Source organism: Enhydra lutris, unplaced genomic scaffold, assembly GCF_002288905.1.
Source record: "Enhydra lutris kenyoni isolate GAN:26980312 unplaced genomic scaffold, ASM228890v2 scaffoldscaffold5, whole genome shotgun sequence".
Lineage (NCBI taxonomy): Eukaryota > Metazoa > Chordata > Mammalia > Carnivora > Mustelidae > Enhydra > Enhydra lutris.
In genome coordinates, this window is record NW_019154089.1 from 201,217 (window position 1) to 224,416 (window position 23,200).

General features: G+C 39.4%; 1 protein-coding gene across 1 annotated transcript; it reads right to left on the reverse strand.

The window, feature by feature from the left end:
* Positions 1-4,978: 4,978 nt before the first annotated feature.
* Positions 4,979-7,648, reverse strand: LOC111141088 (protocadherin beta-2). The gene has a single exon (XM_022493421.1). It carries the CDS (start codon positions 7,433-7,435, stop codon positions 4,979-4,981), a length of 2,457 nt encoding a protein of 818 aa, XP_022349129.1. The 5' UTR covers positions 7,436-7,648.
* Between the last annotated feature and the right edge of the window lie 15,552 nt (positions 7,649-23,200).

Here is a 23,200-nt window from a genome sequence, read left to right on the forward strand (position 1 = left end):
TTCAGCCTGGGGGTCCCCAGGTCGGTGACGGTGATGGTGATGTTGTATTCGGCCTGGCTCTCTCTGTCTAGTGCTCCTTTTGACAGTAGGGTGTAAAAATTCTCTACTGATGGTTTTAGGACGAAGGGGAGATTGTTCTCGATGGAGCACATAATTCTTCCATTGTCTCCAGAGTCAGGATCTGAGACACTGAAAACAGCCACCACAGTCTCTGGCGAGTTCTCAGGGATAGGGCTGGTAATTGAGGACAAGGTCAGTTCTGGTGGGTTGTCATTTACATCAACCACCTGAACTATCACTGTGGTTTTTCCTGAAAGGCCCCCGCCATCCTTAGCTTCTATGTCCACTTCATAAGTATTCATAACCTCATAATTCAAATATTTGACTAGTTGGATATCACCAGTGATTGAATTTAACTGAAAAGTTTTGCGAATTTCTTCAGAAGCGTGAAAAAATGCATATGATACTGTCCCAAAATTTCCTGTATCTGAGTCAGAAGCTGAGACAGTGACAATAACAGAGTTAATGGGACTGTTCTCTAGAATTTGAACCTCATAGAGTGACTGTGTAAATTCTGGGGCGTTGTCATTTATGTCTAAGACCAGGATGTGGATCTGGGCGATCCCCGACCTGGGTGGAGAGCCCCCATCTAGCGCGGTGAGGGTCAAAACGAGCTCTGGCTGCTCCTCACGGTCTAGCGCTTTGTCCAGCACTAGTTGTGGGTACTTTCTTCCATCCCTACGATTGCGTGTGAGAACATGGAAATGGGAATTAGGAGCGATTGTGTAGTTTTGGAGACTGTTTCTTCCCACATCCAAGTCCTCAGCATTTTCCAAAGGAATTACGGTTCCTGGTGGCGTATTTTCTAAGAGTTTCAGCTGCATTTCATTTTCAAAGAATACCGGAGAATGGTCGTTTACATCTACGACCTGAACCTCATTTGTAATAAACTGCAAAGGGTTTTGCAGTAATATCTGAAAGTGCAGTAAACATGGCTCCGTGTGGCCGCATAGCTCTTCCCGGTCCAATTTCTCATGCAGGAGCAAATCGCCGGTCTGATGGTTGAGCTGAAAATGCTCTTTGTTCCCTTTAGACACAACTTGGGCTCCCCTCACAGCCAGTTCCCCTACCCCTAGCCCTAAATCCTTTGCTAGGTTGGCTATTAAATAGCCCCTCTCTGTTTCCTCGACCACAGAGTAGCGTCTTGACTCAGACTCAGTCAGAGACCCACCCAGAAAAACAAAGAGAAATAGGACTTGCCTTTGTCTAAGAAAGCGCTCCCATCTGGCCTCCATTGTGTTTTCGGCCACGTTCTTCCAGGAGATACTGCCAAACTAAGCGTCCGGCAGTGCTAACAAACGCAGTCTTTTGCCTTCCAACCTTTGAAGAAAGTCTAGCGAATAATCCTTTCCAAGCCTCAGATTTGCTTGCTTAAAATCTGCCCAGACGTTCAACCCCCTAGTTTACGTGCCTTACAGAGTGCGCACAACGCCCGTGGTTTAATTCGCCGTCTTAGTCAACAGCGCCACCATGCGTTCACTGGTAGCTTAACAATCTTAGAGAAGGTGCTATGTTGGGGCAGGAGGCCCGGTGGATGGGTGTTTTGATTTTTTAATTGCTTATTCCCCTTGATAAACGGAATAGCCCATTTGATGCTACTGGAGGAGGTTCTTGTGTTAAATGAGTTAAAAAAAAACACAACCTAGGGAAATAAAAAGAACCCACTGTCTTTGATAAGAGTCCTCATTTACATGTTTTTGCTGATTTATATGATTTTGCTGTTAGAGTTACTCTTCCTGCCCATCTGCAGTTATTACTCATAAACTTTAAAGGATTTTGCTCTAAATTCTAAATGATGATATGCTTCATATCCTACTTGCATTTTTCTCTTATGTTCCCGATTTTGTAAAGTGTCCATGAATGAGTTACATTTATAATCAGGAAAAAATGCTATAAAATATGACTTCATGCCAGGTGATGAAAAATTATAATAGGTCATGTCATAGTCAGAGGCCACAAATGCCCAGTTCCTTTCAAATCTTCACAATCACTCAAGGAACACAGATATTTCTCCTCTTCTTATTTCACAGTAATTTTACAATTGCTGGTTTCATCTATGTAAACTATATTAACTGTTTCATCTGTATAACTGTATTTTATCTGTGGAAATACGTTGAGTTTGTAGAAGTTAGGCATATGGTGGTAACAAGGCAAATAGTGTCTATATATCTTATAGTTTTCCATCTAATGGGGTGAACAGACTTTAAATATATGTTCAAACAAACTGTGAAAAGTGCTATATAGGAAATGTACTGAATGCACTGAAAGCATGCAGTAGGAGGACCTGACTCGACAGGTGGTTGGTGAAAAAGTTTCATCAAAGTTTTGCCACTTAATCTGGAAGATGAAGGATAAGATGTTTGTCTTACAGGCTAAGTCTTACAGACTAAGACTGTAAAATGGGAAGAAAACATATATGAGAAACTGATATGTAAAGGCCTGCAACAGTATAATATAGCTATTCTAGATAATAAAAGGACAGTGTACCCAAAACTTCTGTCTCAAGAATAAGTGATAATAGAAGGATGGAGAAATAAACTGTGGGCAAATAACAGATGCTTGGATTTTATTCTAAGAATAAAAGGAAGATACTCCAAGGTTTTAGGCAGAGAAGTGAAATAACTCAAATATCAAGAGGTCAGTCTAGCATCTTCACAATTTTCAGGAATGTAACATGGAGGATCACCTATTAGGATTACTCTTACTACTAGTAATACTATAAGTAACAGCAATTATACTTCTATATCTTTATAGTACCTTATTTGATCATAATTTCAAGCTATAGAAATAGCTATTAGCATTTTGGGGGAACAGAAATTATGTGATTTACCCAAGATCCTACTAAGTATCAGCAGTGCTCCACACTGTTAATCTCAAAAGGATGACTTTAAAATTCATATTGTAATTTTAATGGTATAGCTCATGCAAATAAACATAAAATGATACAAGAATTTGAATATAGGCTGAAGAACATTAATAGTTAAACATGCATTTTAATGTATAGATCTGAAATTGAACAGCAAGAAATAAAGTTGGATGAATCATTTAGAGAATTATACAAGGAAACTGAAATTATAAAATCAAAAACACAATTTCCCCATATATATTCCTTAAGCTAGAAGGCAGGAGAGGAAGCTCAAATTAGGAAGAGAGAAAGGAAAAATATATTGAAGGAAAGAGGGACTGATAACTGCATAATCTGTCAGTAACAGTGATCAGTTCAAGTAATAACCAAAAATTATATATGTAATTCCTTATACATCAGAGAGCATTTAATTCCAACAAAACTTTGTTTTATGAGTATTTCAGTGTCTTTAAATATCAAAATATCACAAGATGAAATAAAGACACTTTTCTTTCAATCACTTATTCAAAACTTTTATTGAGATCCTATAATCCTCCAATTACTATGCTAATCATACAATAAATGGGGAGTTATTGACAAACATATTCAAGAACCTAAAAAGAAAAAAAAGGCTTTGAAAAGCCTAGGGAACTGAAAAGGGAAAGACCAAGTAGCTAGTGCAAAAATATATATATAGCCAGAATAAGATAAATCTTTTCCATACAGGCTTATTTCCAATGGAATCATAAATGCTCCAACTTTTTGAAAAAATGCAGTGCCAAACTACATTTGAAGTTTCTAAAATTTAGTCAAGGACAAAGACTTAGATTTATTTCCTCATATCTTTTTGATTTTAAGGATGCGCTCAAAGTTAACAGATGGTTTGTAATTGCTAAAACTGGTAATTCTTAAAGGGGAACAGAAATGAGCAAAGGTTTAAAGAAAAAAATTACTTTTTTTAAGATTTTATTTATTTGACAGATCACAAGTAGGCAGAGAGACAGGCAGAGAGAGAGGAGGAAGCAGACTCCCTGCTCAGCGGAGAGCCAGATGTGGGGCTTGATCCCAGGACTCTGGGATCATGACCTGAGCCAAAGGCAGAGGCTTTAAGCCACTGAGCCACCCAGATGCCCTAAAGAAAAAAACTTCGATAGCATGAAGAATTGCATGGCTTTGAAAACAACTGAACATGCTATTTATGTAGCTAATTTGAGAATATTAGTGGTTGACCGAGCACTTTTGATGTGAATGGTTTGTAGAATCCAGCAGCCAACGTTATCACAATCTCTAAGGAATCATAATCTTCATTTATGGACACTTTAAGGAAGTACATATTTAGAAAAGTGTGATAAGTTGCTTTGTTATTAATGAATATGCATATATTAATGGTTTTAGTCAATATGAATTAACAGAATAAAAGTTATACTAGTCTAAAAGAATATACAAACACAAATATTCTGGGTTGGTAAAAGAATAAGCTTATGTAGCAATTACAAACATTTAAAAATGTTTAAAATTTTAAGTTCTGCAAAATCACCTAGGAACTGAGGAAGGTGAGTTTGGAAAAAGGTGCTCTAACTTAAAAATGAAAGATTTCCGAAAATACAAAAATTTACCTTCACTCTTTAAGTTGAATTAAGTTACAGTGAGACTAATAAAAAAAAAAGAAAACAAAGGAAATTTGCATTCCTTAAAGCACAAGTGAACACATTTAAAAACACCAGTAACGGGACGCCTGGGTGGCTCAGTTGGTTGAGTGGCTGCCTTCGGCTCGGGTCATGGTCCCGGCGTCCTGGGATCGAGTCCCGCGTCGGGCTCCTTGCTCATCGGGGAGCCTGCTTCTCCCTCTGCCTCTGCCTGCCATTCTGTCTGCCTGTGCTTGCTCTCTCTCCCTCTCTCTCTGACAAATAAATAAATAAAATATTAAAAAAAAAAAAAAACCAGTAACATGCACTAAGTCGGAACAGGATAGCTGCTTACCAAATAAAAAGAACCCCAATGGACAAGGCAGTAAAAAAGAACTTCCCACAAATTAACTGAGACTAGGCTCAGTAGACCCTTATTATTTAATACTTAATTGAATTCAAAATTATCCCTGAAACTGGGGTTTGCTTCACTAATCCTCTCCTCACCTAGAGCAAGGAAACTGGGAAGAATTGGCTTGAGGAACTTGAATTCATTGGTCCCTGAGCCTCCCGTCAGACACACCTCATACTGGTAGCTGTGGGACAGGGTCCCCGCGCCGCTGACGTCCACCAGGTGGCCCGGAAACGGGCCCTCGGGCACCGAGCAGCCGCCCCCCGACGCCGCCCGGCTCCTCCTGCACAGCCGCACCGCCACGAACACCAGCACCGAGAACAGGAAGAGCGACGACACGGACGCCAAGGCCACCACCAGGTAGACGGTGAGCGGGTCGGCGCGGGCCTCGGCCGCCGCCGCGTCGGGCAGCGGCAGGTAGGGCTGCGAGAAGCCGTCCACCAGCAGCACGTGCAGCGTGACGCTGGCCGACAGCGGCGGCTCGCCGTGGTCCCGGACCAGCACCAGCAGCCTGTGCTTGACGGCGTCGCGCTCGCTCAGCGGCCGCGCCGTGCGCACCTCGCCGTTGTGCGCCCACACGCCGAACAGCCCGGGCTCCGTGGCCTTGAGCAGCTGGTACGACAGCCAGGCGTTCTGGCCCGAGTCGCCGTCCACCGCCACCACCTTGGCCACCAGGTAGCCCGCCTCGGCCGCCCGCGGCACCAGCTCGGTGCAGGGCGCCGAGCCGTTCTGCAGCGGGTACAGCACGAAGGGCGCGTTGTCGTTGGCGTCCGCCACCAGCACGCGCACCAGCGCCTGGCTGCTGAGCGCCGGCGAGCCGCGGTCGGCCGCGCGCACGCGGAACTCGAACGCCTGCAGCGCCTCGAAATCCAGCGACCTGAGCGCGAACAGCTGCCCGTTGTCCGCGTTGATGGACACCAGCGAGCCCAGCGGCAGCTGCGGGTCGTGGGGCGGCAGCAGCGAGTAGGTGACCTGGGCGTTGGCGCCCGAGTCTCTGTCGGTGGCGCTCACGCTGCCGATGTGCAGGGCGGGGCTGTTGTTCTCGCGGACGCGCAGGGTGTAGGTCGTCTGGCTGAAGGTCGGGGCGTTGTCGTTGACGTCGGACACCGTCACCGTTAGGTTGTGCTGGGTTTTCAGCCTGGGGGTCCCCAGGTCGGTGACGGTGATGGTGATGTTGTACTCGGCTCTTGTCTCTCGGTCCAGAGCTGTGTTTGTCACTAGGGTGTAAAAATTCTCAACAGAAGGTTTAAGGAAGAAAGGGAGATCATCTGGAATGGAGCAAACCATTCTTCCATTGTCTCCAGAGTCAGGATCTGAAACCCTGAATACAGCAATTATGGTCTCCTCCAAGTTTTCTGGGATGTGATCGATAAATGTTGACATAGTCAGTTCCGGAGGGTTGTCATTCAAATCCATCACTTGGACAAACACCACGCAACTTCCAGAAAGTCCTCCACCGTCTGTAGCCTGAACATTTAATGTGTAAGTCTGAGTGGATTCGAAATCCAGTTTCTGTGTTAAAAAGAGTTCTCCTGACTTTGCATTTATTTGAAAAGTTTTGCGGATATCTTCAGAGGCTTGGGAAAATACGTAAGATATTTCTCCATACGTTCCAATATCCAAATCGCTAGCAGAGACTATGACAACCGGAAATCCAATGGGGCTGTTTTCCTGAACCTGCACCTTATAAAACTGCTTTGCAAACTCGGGGGCATTATCATTGATGTCTAAGACTTCGATGCGAACCAAGGCAGTGCCAGTCCTGGGTGGAGTCCCGCCATCCAGTGCTGTGAGAGTTAATCTGATCTCAGCTTGTTCCTCGCGATCCAGAGCTTTGTCCAATACCAGCTGTGGTAATATGCCGTCAGGACTGTCTTGTAATTTAAGATGGAAATGGGAATTGGGGCTGACTGTGTAACTTTGGAGACTGTTGCTTCCTACATCTAAATCCTGGGCACGTTCTATCAGGAAAGTAGTTCCGGGAGTGACACTTTCTGAAATTTTCAAAATTATTTCTTTGTCTAGGAACACCGGGGAATGATCATTTATATCCCTAATCCGTAGCGCAGCCTGAAAAAACTGCAAGGGATTTTCCAGTAACACCTGGAAAGGTAGCACGCATGGCTCGGCAAGGCCGCACAGTTCCTCCCGGTCCAATTTCTCATTTAACAACAAATCCCCGGTCTGCCTATCAAAATGGAAACGCGTTTTTTTCCCTTTGGAAATGACTCGAGCCCCTCGTGCAGCTAGCTCATTTACCTCCAGCCCCAGGTCTTTTAACAAATTGGCCACAAAAGAGCCACTCTCCGTTTCCTCAGCCACTGAGTAGTGCCTAGGCTCAGAAGCAGCCTGAGCTATGCCCAGCAAAACAAAGAATATAAAGACTTGCCTTTGTCTCAGAAAGCGTTCTTTTCCCTCTCCGGCCTCCATCGCTTTCTGGTCTCCCAGCAAACTTGACCCAGTCTCAGCTCGCGTCGTGGCGGACTCTATCATCTAGTATCTTGCGGGTACGGTCATAAGTGGAGACGCCTAGGACCCCGATTTCCCGTTGGAAACACCTTAGAAAGCCTCCCCTTCCTGCTTGTTTCTTTAGCACAGCATCTGGGTTAAGGAGCGCCGGCTGGCAGCTTTCTCTCTTCGTTCTACTTTTAATGCTGCAGCGCCACCCCGCGTCCTTTCCGAGTGTTTATTTTATCCAAAACATTAACATCCTACTCCTTTCAGACGGATGCCAATCTAAATGGAGTATTTTCATGTAGTGTCTCAACCTTTTATCTGTATTTCCAAAGACTTTTTCATTGCACCCATAGTGACCATGGCATTTCCATTCCGGTTTTCTCACAGATCGAAGGGGCATTTTTTTTAAAATTGGAAAACACCAACTTGAGAAACTGAAAGGGAGTAACTTCAGTCCCAGGATGAAAGAAGGCTTTGAGTAGGCAGGTTCCAGTTTTTATTTAGAGGTTGGGCATGTGTGCGTCTGGGTGGTGGCTAGGTTACCATCTTCGTGCTCAAGAGAAACAGAAAACTATACAAACTCAGGGAAAGCTCAGTATTCAAATAACTTTCTCATGGATGTGAAATATTGTTCTTACTCCTGTATCTCTCTTGCACCACACTCACTTAACATTTCCCTAAAATTTGACACATTTGGGCCACACGAAAATCTCCAAATAGTTGGAAAATTTCTTCATGTGAATGTATCAACGTTTTTATTTTATTTTCTAACAGATAAGGGCATTTTTAACATAACCTCAAATCAGTTATCACATCTAGCAATGGTAATAATTTCATAATAGCAAATAGCAAGTATTGAATTTTCCCCAATTATCTTTTTAAAATATCTTCTTAGAGATACTTTGTTAAATCGGGTACCAAATAAGATAAATATGTTGCAATTTGCTGTTAGGTGTTTAAAATTTCTATCTTTTTGTATTTAAAATATTTCATGAAAGAAGTGAGTTTTCAACCCAGAAAAGACATGGAGGAAATTTAAATGCATATTGTTTAGTGAAAGAAACCAGTCTGAAAGGCACATACTCAATTACTTGCAACTACATGACATTCTGGAAAAGGCAAAAGATAAATTAAGAAGATTAGTAGTTGCCAGATGGAAGGAGGAGGTGAATTAAGAGGTAAAACACAGGATATCTGGGAGGTATAGTTTCTCTATGATACTGTAATGGTAGATACATAGCAGTATGTGTTTGTCAAAACCCATAAAACACAAAGAATAAACTCTAATATAAACTACAGACTCTAGTTAATAATAATGGATCAATATTGGTTAATTAATTATAATAAATGTACCACACTAATGCAAGGTGTTAATACTAGGGAACTATGAGAGAAAGTGGTTATATGGGAACTCTTTGTACTATCTGCTCAATTTTCTGTAAAACCCAAAACTGCTCTAAAAAATTAAGTCTATTAATTAAATATTTGGGGTAACCTGAGTGGCTCAGTTGGTTAAGTGCCTCTTGATTTATGTTCAGGTCATAACCTTAGGGTTGTGAGATCCAGACCCACATCAGGTTCCATGCTGGATGTGGAGCCTGCTTAAGTTTCTCTCTCTCTCTCTTACTTTGCCCCTCTTCCCCACTTGTGCTCTTTCTCTCATTCTGAAAAAAAAGTTCAATATTTGTATTGAGAAATGTTTCTAATATATAGAAAAGTTAAAAGAATTAAACATACTTCTACCCTCCATCCAAATTTGAAACTTATTTTTTATCATATTTACCATATTTGTTCTATCTATATATTTTTAAATTTTAATTCTACATACAAATACCTTCACTTCACCTCTAAATATTTCAGAAGACATCTCCTAAGGACATTATCCTACATAATCATGATCCCACCAGCACACTTAACAAAATTAACAATGATTCCATGATATTATCTGAAATCCAGTCCCCATTAAATCTCATTATTTTTCCATTATTCTTCCTCAGTTTTATTCAGTTTTGATAAGGACTCATATGTACTCCTGAGATCCTTTTACAAACATACTTTTTAACCACTTATTATAAATAATGTCTTAGAAAATTCATTTTAAACCAAGTTTCAGGATTGTATTAGGTGTTGAATCTATTTATTCTGGAACAGTTCCTTTTTATGATACTGAATTCTTTAAAGTATCCAGACCTGTTGTCTTGTAAGATGTCCTACATTCTGAATTTGTCTGATTATTTCCTTGTGGTATCATTTACCCTGTTCCTCTATCCCCTGTAATTTCCAGAAAATTGGAATGGATGATTTATTAAATGTTATAATGGTATAATACTTTTTAGATCTCCCATTTATTTTCTGCAATTGGGTAAAAAAAATACCAGGCAATCACAGATTCCTTTTCTTAACATTTAGAAAATAAATGCCTACTTGTATTTTGTTATTATTACTTTCATGACTATAGTTATATTAATATCACAGTAATCCCAGAATATTAAACTCATTTCATAGGGAGTGTTCTGGCACTTAAGGTGGAAACTGTGGGCCTGTTGTAACACTTAATTTGCTTTTGACTCTATTAAGGATACAAACAACTAAGTTTTTCCATAATCTATCAAGATTTTTATGCAAGCTTCCCTTTCCAAACCATTAGTTGCATATTCATTCTGGGGAAAGAAAATAGCTTCTTCATTTCCCCTGCTTGAGTCACCTTTATTTTGAAATCCTGTTTGCTTGAGCTTTGTGAAATAAGTATCTTGCCTGGTACTGGCAAGAGTTGGATGCTTAACCAACTGAGGCAGCCAGGTGCCCCAGGGATGGACTGTTTTTTTTCACATCAGGACAGTATGTTTTCCAGAAAGTCTTTCATGATTGATGATCTTAGAATACACACTGTTCTTCAATATTGTTTTAGAATCTATGGGTTTTATTAGTGGGTTTTTAAAAACCAATATCTGTGCTTCATTAGAAGTTTTCATTAAGTCTTTAGTAGCCCAGAAAAACCTTAAAGATATTTCTTTGTTATATCTTATATCCAAATCTCTGACAAACAACATGGCAGCCAGGGAGGGAAGACTTCTGGGATTAATACTTTATAATACAGCTGGGCAAAATAACTGACAACCAGCAACTTTTCTGATGAAGACCAGTGCGGACTTGGATCTGGCCAACAGTAGTGACCATCCAATACTGTTATTCTTAAATTAAACTCAATCTATTTCTTTTCACTGAGAAATCTGCCATTCCAATTTTGGGTATTTCCTGCCGCCATTGTTCTGGCAGTTGTCAAGAGTAGACATGGGAATAGGCATTCAAGGTATACTTATGAATACTATTGTTTATATCAAAGTCCTGCCATCTTTATGGACTTTGGTTGCTACATGAATGCTCTATTGGATTTCTGGCAGCATTCTCAAGTCCAAGAACACTGGTGAATTAGTTATATCTGTGAATCTCAACTCAGAAAAATGCAAAGGATTTTACTTTAGCAACTACAAATGCAGCATCTATGTCTCAAACTCCAGAGTATACCAACTCTGGATCCCATTTCTATTTATGTATTTACTTAGATAGCTTAAGCAGGCTCGATGCCTAGGGCAGAGCCCAATACCGGGCTCAATCTCATGACCCTCAGATCATGACCTGTGCCAAAATCAAGAGTTGGACGCTTAACCCACTGAGCCACCCAGGTGCACCCCAATTTCCATTTAGTAGCAAATCCTGTATCTGTTGGTTTGAGAATGCTGATTTTTATCTTTAGAAATATTACTTACCCCCTCATATACACTCCCTGCCCCCAGACAGCAACTACCATCAATAGCTTCCCCACTCTCAGGCCCAAAATATCTGTGAAATTAGCAATGAAGGAACTACTCTACAGTGCATTTGGAATAGAATTCTGCAGTAGTTCAGCTTCCTCAATGGTATATGCTAAGTAAAATAGAGTAAGTTTGCCTTAGGTTGGGCTTTAAGTATTCCCTTATTCCTTCTAACTGCTTAGCAAATATGGCTTTGCACAATCAAATTTGTGATAAATCAAATTTATCACACTAATATTTCTTTCTGTTGTTTATACCACCATAGTCTCAGGCTTCCAATACAACTCTCAAAGTCAGGGTAGTGTAATATGGAGCATACGGTACAGTATCTGCAATTGGGCTGCTCTACCATCTAAGCCTTCAGTGTCATTATTAGGTCTCTCTTAGTTTTTCAAATTCTCTGGAAAAATAGAAAAAAATTTTTAGAAAGGTAAATGGAAATATCAATTATTTTGTATTTACAAAATATGCTTATTATCCAGTGTGTTGAATAATGTGTATTTTATTTTCTCAGCAGCTATTATATATACATCAAAAATCAACAATTAGATTTCATTGAGGCATATCATGCTTTTGTATCCTCTGCCTTTGATTATTCTAAACTATATTGGAGAGTATTAAACATTGAAGCAAAGAAAAGATGGGAGTGTTCTGCCACTCCATATTAAATGGCACTTCCTTTTAATGTATTGGAGATGCTGAGCTATTAATTGCTAAAAATGCATTATTTTTATATTAATAAGAAAACTTAGCAAAAATGAACAAATACAAATTTAGCATAGTAATAAATAAGCTAAACAGCAACTCAGTGGATTACACCTTAAATAATGAGACATTTATTTCTATCAATCACTTTTCCCCTGTGGTTTTATCTGTATTTGATTTTGTCTCATTAGTGCCATCAAAATAAAATGAATATCAAATAAGTAAAAACTACATAATGACAATCAAATAGTTATTTGAATTTAGGAGATGGACAGCAGTCTGGCTGAAAAGTAGACTCCCACAATTTATGGGCCATCACCTATGAAATATCAAGAAAAGCAAAAAATGACAAAATACACATGCTGGCCTCCATTGGGAAGACTTCCCTCTTGAAGATTATCATTTTATGGATAGATTGGGATGAGTTTCCTTGTCAAGCATTGGGATACCTCCCAGCAAAGTCTATGCAAAGTTTTAGGGCTAACTTACCTTTGTGAAAGATGAAAGGAAATTAGGCCTGTGGAGAAAACAATGCATTATTTTTCTGTACTTAATAAAGAGGCTACTGCTTCTAAACCAAGACCTTTGTGAAGTAAATAAAAAGATAAAAACAGCTAAGTCATCAGTACTTGTTGATTCTAAATTAGCATCGCTATGCTTCAGAAGAAAAGAAAATACTACTAAAGGTAGAGCCATAAACCAGCAACTATGCTATTCAGAAAGGGATGTTTTTCTCTACTTTTTATCCAGAGCCCAAAAGCAAGAATACCAAGGATGATAGCTGTATCTACCTAATATCTTATTTTCAGCTCCAAAGAACTTAATTTCATTGAAGATAAAGTGATGTCACATGCACATATCTCTCTTCTCTCTGTTCTGCATTAGTTTGGCAGAGTAGGGAATATTTTTAACATTTATGGGGGAAAAAATCTGTAAGGAAAGATCAAGACATTTTCTTTTTAGTCCAGAGTGTTTTAGATGATGATCCTTAAAGAGGTGAAGTCTGTTTCTGGAAGTTTTTTAGGATGAGCAGACAAGTGTCAACATGACCAATTCTATGGAATTGTCATCCAACAGGAGTGTCATCCAACATCCTTCACAGGGAAAAAATTTCTGACAGTATTTCTGTTGTGAATTTCCTGAGTATTTGCCGTGTAGTCCTGAAATGGCCTTGTAATTTTCCTGCAGTGCATATATATAATGCACAAGTACCAGCAGTAATTAAAATGTTTGGCGAGTACTTTCCAGAGGCTCGAGGATTTAGTGAGCCTGGAGAATTCAGCGAGCAGCTTCTTAATGATTTACGAAGACCACATCTTCAGCAGAGACTTCCGACAACCAGGTTACCGAGGGGCGTGCATCTCAAGGGTTTTCACTGGTTGTCATCATTCGGACCTAGGAGGTCCCAAACTAGTGCTGATTACTACCACCCCTTTCTGTAACAGTTAAACTTACCTTGGGTTGTTCTTCATCCAGCGAGTTTTCCCCCACGAATGAGCAAATTACTTATCCCACTATTGCATCGCACTTTACTGTGAGAATGGAAATTGAACTGATGGTGTAGTTTCCTTCCAATGACAGAAAATTCACCTAAATCTCATGCATGTCTGCGGTGCACATTCTGCAACTTTCAGAAGAATTTTTCAAAGAGGGAACATTCCAGACTCGTACCTTTTTTTCAAAAAACCAAAAAGAAGTTTACAGGTTCGGAAATGCAGAGCTCCTACAGGTCTGGTTTCCTGTTTGGGAGAAAAGGCTCTTCTTTGGGAGGATCTAAAATATTCTTGGATCTCTGTGGAAACCACCCTGTTCCCATCTGTCTTCCCACAGGTGCACAGATGCTCCCTTTCCCGCAGCCAGCGCCAAATCTCCGGGACCTCCGGCCGTTAATAGCCGCCTTCCTTTTCCTGGGCCGCCGGCAATACGCCCCGGAAGAAAAGGAAAACTCAACACTTGCCTTTTCTGCCAGCTTTCTCTCTCGCACAGTTTCCTGCACATCCTCTGAGCGCGTTGTCTTTAATAAAAGAAGAATTGGGAAGTCGTGTAAGAGAAATAACGTCAACTTATGTCTTGTCCTCATTCATTTGAAGGAAAGTCTGAAATCTGAGCTTGCAGCCGACGTTTCCCAAGCCGCGTCCATCCCCAGTACCTTTCAGATTTCGTCTTTTCTAAGATGGAGTCTGCGGAAATGCCAGGCTCCTCCTCCTACTTTTTAGCCTGTAGCACCACCAGGCGTCCAAACGGAAAACTTGGTGTATACAGCGCTTTCCGTCAGAAACTGTCAAAATCGTCATCATCACGACTTCTAGTGGCACAGTTCTTACATTATTTCTTCATATCACTTCTCCGATTTTTGGTTTAACCAGTGTGGAAAGAAACAATAGTGTACGGTTTTATTATATTTCTAATTACCAATTGTTTTATCATATTATCACAGCTGTACGATCTGAGAGTAACTTGAACTGGATTTCTGCCATTTCAGACGGGTCACCCATTTGGCCACGCATCTGATGAATTTACTAATTCATCAGCAGGTGTTTGTTTGGGATTATATTCAAGTCCTGTAAAATGTATTGGGGATATAAAATTGAATAAAGCCTGGCACCTACACCCCAGGAAGTTACAGCCTAGAAGGGGGACACAGATAAAGAGACAATTATGATACGGGAGGTAAGTGATAAGATAGAGATCTGCACAGGTATGGTGACCACTCAAAAGGGAAATTTAAGTAAGAACAGAAATGAGGTATCAGGAAAGGAGGTGAAGTTTTGAACTAGTTGAGCTAGCTGCATCATATGGTATCAGCTTAAACACAAACCCATTGAAATTATTTTCTACTGCAGATGAAGTACTTGTGATTTTGCAAGAAATGAGATTTTCTGAAAAGATGGGAAGGTTATGGCTTATGTGAAATGCAATGCAATGTTTCAGTTAACAGCACAGAGCCTTTCATGAAGTGGTGTGGGTGACCACTGAAAGGCTAGGGATGAACCCTTGTATCCAATTTGATCTGGTACACATAAACTAATACTCAATTTAAAAGAGAGTCCTGCAGGTTGTGTACATGCATGTGTGAGTAGTTTTTTGTGTAAAAACCCATCTTTTAAAGTGGTGATTAAGAGTATGTGCTTTTATAGTCAAAGGACTCATATTAAAATCCTGCCTCTACTACATATATTTTATTCTACTACTTCATATATTTTAAGAGAATCACCTAATCCCCTCAAATATCAGTTTCCTCGTGTGAAAAAAGTGGATATAATAATGTTATCTACTTCATGAAGTTGTGAGAATTTAGTGCAACAGTACTTACGAGGCACTTTTTTTTAAGTAGGCTCTATGCCCAACCTGGGCCTTAAACTCAAGACCCTAAGATCAAGAATTGCATGCTCTACAGACTGAGCCATTCAGTCACCCCAGTGAAACAGTGCTTATGAAATGTTCAGCCTAGTGCTTGGAACATCACAGTGTTTCATAAATGCTAATAATTATTAGTGGTAATACTATGAAAACAGGAACTTATCAATAGTCCTGTTTACCCCTTCAAACAAATGTAAGCCTGAATGACTTCCAAAAAGGAACCCATTTGTACTGTTGGTGGGAATGTACATTGCTACTGCCACTGTGGAAAATAGTATAGATGTTCCTGAAAAAAAAGAGAGAGAGAAAGAAAGAAAGAAAGAAAGAAAGAACAAACAAACAGGGGTGTCTGGGTGGCTCAATCAGTTAAGTGTACAACTCTTGATTTCAGCTCAGATTATGATCTCAGGGTCATGAGATCCAGCCCCACGTCCAGCTCTTCGCTTAGTCGGGAGTCTGCTTGAGATTCTCTCTCTCCCTCTTCTCCTTTCCCCACTCACTCACGTGCTCTCTGTCTCGCTCTCTCTCTCAAATAATAAATAAATCTTTAAAAAATGAAAATAGAACTACCGTATGATCTGGCAATTCTCCTTCTGGGCATATATTTGAAGGAAATGAAACTACTGTCTCAAAGAGATATCTGCACTTCCATGTTCACTAAAGCATTATTCGCAAAAACCAAGACATGAAAAAAACCAGTAAGCATCATCAACTGATGGATGGGTAAAGAAAATATTATATATATATATTTTATATATATAATATATATATATATGGGAATATATAATAGATGGGAATATTATTAAGCCATAAAAATGAAGACATTCCTGCCACTTACGAAAACATGGATGGGCCAGGGGCATTAGGCTAAGTGAAATAAGTCCAAAAGAGAAAGACAAATAATGTAGGTTCTCACTTATTCATGGAATCTAAAAAAGCCAAAGTCATAGAAACAGAATAGAATGGTGGGTGGCAAGGGATGGGACTGAGAGAAATGAGGAAATGTTGGTCAGAGGATATAAACTTCCAGTTATAGGATGAATAAGTTCTGGGGGGATCTTATGGCATGGTAACTACAGTTAACAATATTGTATTATATATTTGAAAATTTCTATGAAAGCAGATCTTAAATGTTCTCACTGAACAAAAAAAAAATGGTTAATATATGAGGCGTAAAAAAAAGTCCTTCCAGTTATTTCAATCAGACTTGGATGGAGGGTATGGGGAGTAGAGAGAGATTTTTAAATTACAAATTCAATTTTCTTAATACTTTCAGGTCTATTCAAATTACCCATTTCATATTGGGTGAGCTATGGTAGTTTGTTTTTTGAGAAATTATTTTTTATTTAAATTCAGTGAGACAACTTATAGTACATCATTAGTTTTTGAAATAATGTTCATTGATTCATTAGTTGTGTATAACAGCCAGTGCTCATCATATTATGTGCCCCCTTAATGCCCATCACCCAGTTACCCCATCCCCCATTCTCCCACCATCCGCACCCCTGTTTGTTTCCTGGAGTCAAGAGTCTCTCATGGTTTGTCTCCCGTTCTGATTTCTTCCCACTTAGTTTTCCTTCCCATCCCCTATTGTCCTCTGCCCTATTTCTTATATTCCATATATGAGTGAAACCATATGATAATTTTCTCTGCTTGACTTATTTCACTTAGCATAATACCCTACAGTTCCACCCATATTGATGCAAATGGTAGGTATTCATCCTTTCTGATGACTAATATTCCATTGTATATATGGACCACATCTTCTTTATCCATTCATCTGTTGAAGGGCATCTTCGCTCTTTCCAGAGTTTGGCTATTGTGGACATTGCTGCTATGAACATTGGGGTGCATGTGTCCCTTCTTTTCACTACATCTGTATCTTTGGGGTAAATACCCAGTTGTGCAATTGCTGCATTGTACGGTAGCTCTATTTTTAATGTCTTGAGGAACCTCCATACTGTTTTCCAGAGTAGCTGTACCAACTTGCATTTCCACCAACAGTGTAAGAGGGTTCCCCCTTCTCCATATCCTCTCCAACATTTGTTGTTTCCTGTCTTGTTAATTTTGGCCATTCTAACTGGTGTAAGGTGGTATCTCAATGTGATTTTGATTTTAATTTCCCTGATGGCAAGTGATGTGGAGCATTTTTTCATATGTCTGTTGGCCATTTGGATGTCTTCCTTGGAGAACTGTCTGTTCATATCTTCTGCCCATTTCTTGACTGGATTATTTGTTTTTGGGTGTTGAGTTTGGTAAGCTTTTTTTAAAATATTTTTTAAGATTTTATTTATTTATTTATTTGACAGAGAGATTGAGATCACAAGTAGGCAGAGAGACAGGCAGAGAGAGAGGGGGAAGCAGGCTCCCCACTGAGCAGAGAGCCTGACGTGGGACTTGATCCCAGGACCCTGAGATCATGACCTGAGCCGAAGGCAGAGGGTTAACCCACTGAGCCACCCAGGTGCCCCTGAGTTTGGTAAGTTCTTTATAGATCATGGATACCAGCTCTTTATCTGTAATGTCATTTGCAAATATCTTCTCCCATTCTGTGGGTTGCCTCCTAGTTTTGTTGACTATTTCCTTTGTTGTGCAGAAGCTTTTTATCTTGATGAAGTCCCAAAAGTTCATTTTTGTTTTTGCTTTTCTTGCCTTGAGAGACATTTCTTGCAAGAAGTTGCTGTGGCCAGTGTCAAAGAGGTTACTGCCTGTATTCTCCTCTAGGATTTTGATGGATTCCTGTCTCACACTGAGGTCTTTCATCCATTTTGAGTTTGCTTATCTTTGTGTATTGTGTAAGAGAATGGTCCTGTTTCATTCTTCTGTATGGGGCTGTCCAATATTCCCAGCACCATTTATTGAAGAGACTGTCTCTTTTCCTTTGGATATTCTTTTCTGATTTGTCAAAGATTAGTTGACCATAGAGTTGAGGATCCATTTCAGGGCTCTCTATTCAGTTCCACTGATCTATGTGTCTGTTTTTGTGCCAATACCATGATGTCTTGATGATCACAGCTTTGTAATATAGCTTGAAGTCAGGCATTGTGATGCCCTAGTTTTAGTTTTCTTTTCCAACATTCCTCTGGTGATTAGGGGTCTTTTCTGGTTCCATACAAATTTTAGGATTGTTTGTTTCAGCTCTGTGAAAAATGTTGATGGTATTTTGATAGGGATTGAATTGGATGTGTAGATTGTTCTGGGTAGCATAGACATTTTCACAATGTTTATTCTTCTAATCCTTGAGCATGGAATGGTTTTCCATTGCTTTGTGTCTTCCTCAGTGTCTTTCATAAGTGTTCTGTAGTTTCTAGAGTATAGATCCTTTACCTCCTTGGTTAGGTTTATTGCTAGGTATCTTATGGTTTTTGGTGCTATTGTCGATTCCTTAATTTTTTAAACATTTTTTTTAAAGATTTTATTTATTTATTTGTCAGAGTGAGCACAGGCAGACAGTGGCAGGCAGAGGCAGAGGGAGAAGCCAGGCTCCCGCCGAGCAAGGAGCCCGATGCGGGACTTGATTCCAGGACGCCGGGACCATGACCCGAGCCGAAGGCAGCTGCTTAACCAACTGAGCCACCCAGGCGTCCCTGTCGATTCCTTATTGATAAGAAATTGATTCCTTAATTTCTCTTTCTTTAGTTACATTGTTAGTATATAGAAATGCAACTGATTTCTGTGCACTGATTTTGTATCCTACCACATTGTTGAATACCTGTATAAGTTCTAATAATTTTGGGATGGAGTCTTTTGGGTTTTCCACACAAAGTATCATGTCATCTGCGAAGAGATAGAGTTTGGCTTCTTTGCCAATTTAAATGTCTTTTCTTTTTGTTGTCTGATTGCTGGGGTTAGGACTTCTAGTACTACGTTGAACACTAATGGTGACAGTGGGCATTCCTGTTGTATTCCTGACCTTAAGGGAAAAGCTCTCAGTTTTTCCCATTGAGAATGATATTCGCTGTGGGCTTTTCATAGATAGCTTTTATGATATTGAGGTATGTACCCTCTATGCCTATACTTTGAAGAGTTTTAATCAGGAAAGGATGCTGTATTTGGTCAAATGCTTTTCTTTTGCATCAATTGAGAGGGTCATATGGTTCTTGTCTTTCCTTTAGCAATGTGCTCTATCATGTTGATTGATTTCCAAATTTTGAACCACCTTCCATCCCAGGAATGAATCCCACCTGGTCATGGTAATAATCCTTTTAAGGTACTATTGCATCCTATTGGCTAGGATTTTGCTGAGTGTTTTGGCATCAGTGTTTATTAGGGATACTGGTTTGTAATTCTCTTTTTGATGGAGTCCTTGGTTTTGGGATCAGAGTAATGCTGGCCTCATAGAACGAGTTTAGAAGTTTTCTTTCCATTTCTATTTTTTGAAACAGCTTCAGTAGAATAGGTACTATTTCTTCTCCAAATGTTTGGTAGAATTCCCCTGGGAAGCCATCTGGCTCTGGACTCTTGTTTTTGGGGAGTTTTTTGATTACTGCTTCAATTTCCTTGCTGGTTATTGGTCTGTTCAGATTGTCTGTTTCTTCCTTTTTCAGTCTTGGTAGTTTAAAAGTTTCCAGAAATGCATCCATTTCTTCCAGATTGTTTAATTTGTTGGCATATAGTTGCTAGCAATAATTTCTAGTGATTTTGCTTCTATTTCCTTAGTATTAGTTGTGATCTTTCCCTTTTCTTATGATTTTATTGATTAGGGTCCTTTTCTTTCAATGCGTTTTAAAATTTCCCTTTACACTTCTTCCTTGACACATACATAATTTAGATGTGTATTATTTAGGGTTGAAGTGTTTTGGAGATTTTCATCTTGTCTATTACCGATTTCTAGTTCGCTTTTATTGTGGTTGCAGAGCAACTTCTGTATCATTTTAATTACTTTAAATTTGCTGAGGATTGTTTTATGGCCCAGGATATAATCTAGCTTGGTATATGTTCTGTGAGCACTCGGAAAGAATATAAATTCTGTTTTTTGATCAAATGTTCTATAAATGTCTGTTGGATCCTACTACCTGATGATATTGTTGAATTCCTTTTTTTTTTTAAGATTTTATTTTTTTGACTAAGAGATCACAAATAGGCAGAGAGGCAGGCAAAGGGGGAGGGGGAAGCAGCCTTCCTACTAAGCAGAGAGCCCGATGCGGGCTTGATGCAGGGCTTGATCCAGGACCTTGAGATCATGACCTGAGCCGAAGGCAGAGGCTCAACCCACTGAGCCACCCAGGCACCCCTATTGTTGAATTCTTGCTGAGTTTGTCTACTTCTTCTTGTCAACGGTTGAGAGAGGTGTCGAGGTCTCCTAACTACAGCTGTGAATTTGTCTTTTTCTCCTTTCAGTTCTATCAGTTTTTGGTTCACATTATTTTGCAGCTCTGTTGTTTCATACATGTATATTTAGGATCCCTATGTCTTTTTTTTTAGATTTTATTTATTTGTCAGAGAGAGAGAGGGAGAGAGAGCGAGCACAGGCAGACAGAATGGCAGGCAGAGGCAGAGGGAGAAGCAGACTCCCTGCCAAGCAAGGAGCCCGATGTGGGAGTTGATCCCAGGAACGCTGGGATCATGACCTGAGCCGAAGGCAGCTGCTTAACCAACTGAGCCACCCAGGTGTCCCTCCCTATGTCTTCTTAATGAACTGACTTTCTTATCACTCTATTATGTTCCTTTCTGCCTCTGGTAATTCTCTCTGAAATCTCAGGTATTAATATGGCCATACCTGCTTTCTTTTATTAAGATATTTATGGTTTATCTTTTCCCATCCTTTTACTTTCAACTAGCCTGTACTGTTATATTTGAAGTGAATTTATTACATACAGTATATACTGAAATGTTTTTTAGTCCATTTTGCCAACTTCTGTCTTTAATTGGTGTACTCTGATTTTTTACATTTAGTGTAATTATTCATAAACTAGGGCTTAAGTCTGCCATTTTATTTTTTTAAAAGATTTATTTATTTATTTGAGAGAGTGCATGCACATGTAAGCAGGGGGAGGGGCAGAGGAAGAAGGAGAGAGAATTTCAAGCAGATTCCTGGCTGAGCACAGAACCCAATATGGGCTCAATCTCAGGACCCTGAGATCATAACCTGAGCCAAAATCAAGAGTCAGATGCCTCACCAACTGAGCCACCAAGGCAACCCTGCCATTTTATTTTTTGTTTTCTGTTTTTTGTTTTTGTTTTCTTTTTCTCTAGCTTTCTATAGGTTACTTGACCACTTTTAAAATTTTGATTTTATCTATAGTGTTTCTGAGTATATTGCTTTATAAGGCTTTTTAGCAGCTGCTTCTAAGTATTATACAAGAGATAACTTCTCACAGTCTCCTGGTGTCATCATTTCACCTGTTTGAATGCAGTATAAAGATCTTACCGCCCCTCTGTGTCTTTACTCTCTATCTTGTTTATAATATTGTCTTGGTCATTCCCTCTATACACTTCAGAACCACATCGGGCAGCATTATCATTTTTGTTTAAACATAATTTAGAAAACCCAAGAGGAGAAGAAAGTCTATTGTGTTCACCCATTTTTTTAAAAACTCACTGTGCTTGTTCTTCCTTCCTGATATTTCAAGTTTCCTTCCAAATTATTTCCTGTCTGTTTGAGGAACTTCTTTTAGCCATTCTTTTAGGGTCAGTCTGCTGATGACAGAGTCTTTTAGTTTTCCTTCATCTGAGAATGTCTTGATGTCTTCTTTATTCCTGAAGGATATTTTAATGGTATGGGATACTGGGTTGACAGTTTTCTTTCAGTCACTAAAAACATTGTATTACTTGCTTCTAGCCTCTACTATTTCTGAGGAAAAATCCCCTATCATTCAAATTATCTTCCTCCTATAGGTAATGTGTCATTTTTCTCTAGCTGCTTTCAAGACTTTTTGTCTTAATTTTCAGAAGTTTGATGTAGATTTCTTTGGGTTTTTCCTGTTTGAAGTTTGCTCAGCTTTTTAAATATCCACATTTATATCTTTTGCCAAATTTGAATAGGTTTTCAGTCTATCTCTTTGAGTACCCCTATCTTCCATCTCCTTTCCTATTAGGACACCAATGACACAAATATTATATCTTTTATTATTTTCCCATATATCTCTGAAGCTCTGTGCATTTATTTTTCAGTATATTTTCTTTCTTGTTCAGATTAGGTAATTTTGATTGCTCTTTATTCCAAGTAACTGATTCTTTTGTTTCTTTTCCTCCCTTCTACTGTTCAGCCTATCCACTAAGCTTTTTTATTTGGGTGACTGTGTATCTCCAGTTCTAAAATTTCCATTTGGTTCTTCTTCATATTTTTTATTTCTTTATTAAGACTTTCTTCTTAAAAAATTATTAAATTTTTTATTATTATATTCAGTTAGTGAAAATATAGTACATCATTAGTTTTTGATGTAGTGTTCAGTGATTCATTAATTGTGTATTAAATTTTTAATTTTAATTTCAGAATAGTTAACATACCATGCTATATTACTCTCAGGTGTACAACATAGTGAAGCAATAATACTATACATTATCAATGCTTATCATGTAAGTGTACTCTTTAATCTCCATTTCCTATTATATTCATCCTCCTGCCCATATCCCCTCTTGTAACTTTCAGTTTGTTCTCTATAGGTAAGAGTCTGATGGGGTGGCTTACCTGGGTGGCTCAGTTGGTTGGCTGGTTAACTCTTGATTTCAGCTCCAGTCATGGTCTTGGGGTCGTGGGATGGAGCCCCATGTTGGGCTCCTCTCAGTGCAAAGTTTGCTTGTCCCTCTTCCTCTTGATCTGCTCCTCCCTCCTGTCCCTCCCCCAACTCACAGGCAAGCTCTCTCTTTCAAATAAATGGATAAATCTTTTTTTAAAAAAGACTGTTTCTTGGCTTGTCTTTTTCACTTCTTTTGTTTCTTAAATTTCACATATGAATGAAATCATATGGTATTTGTCTTTCTG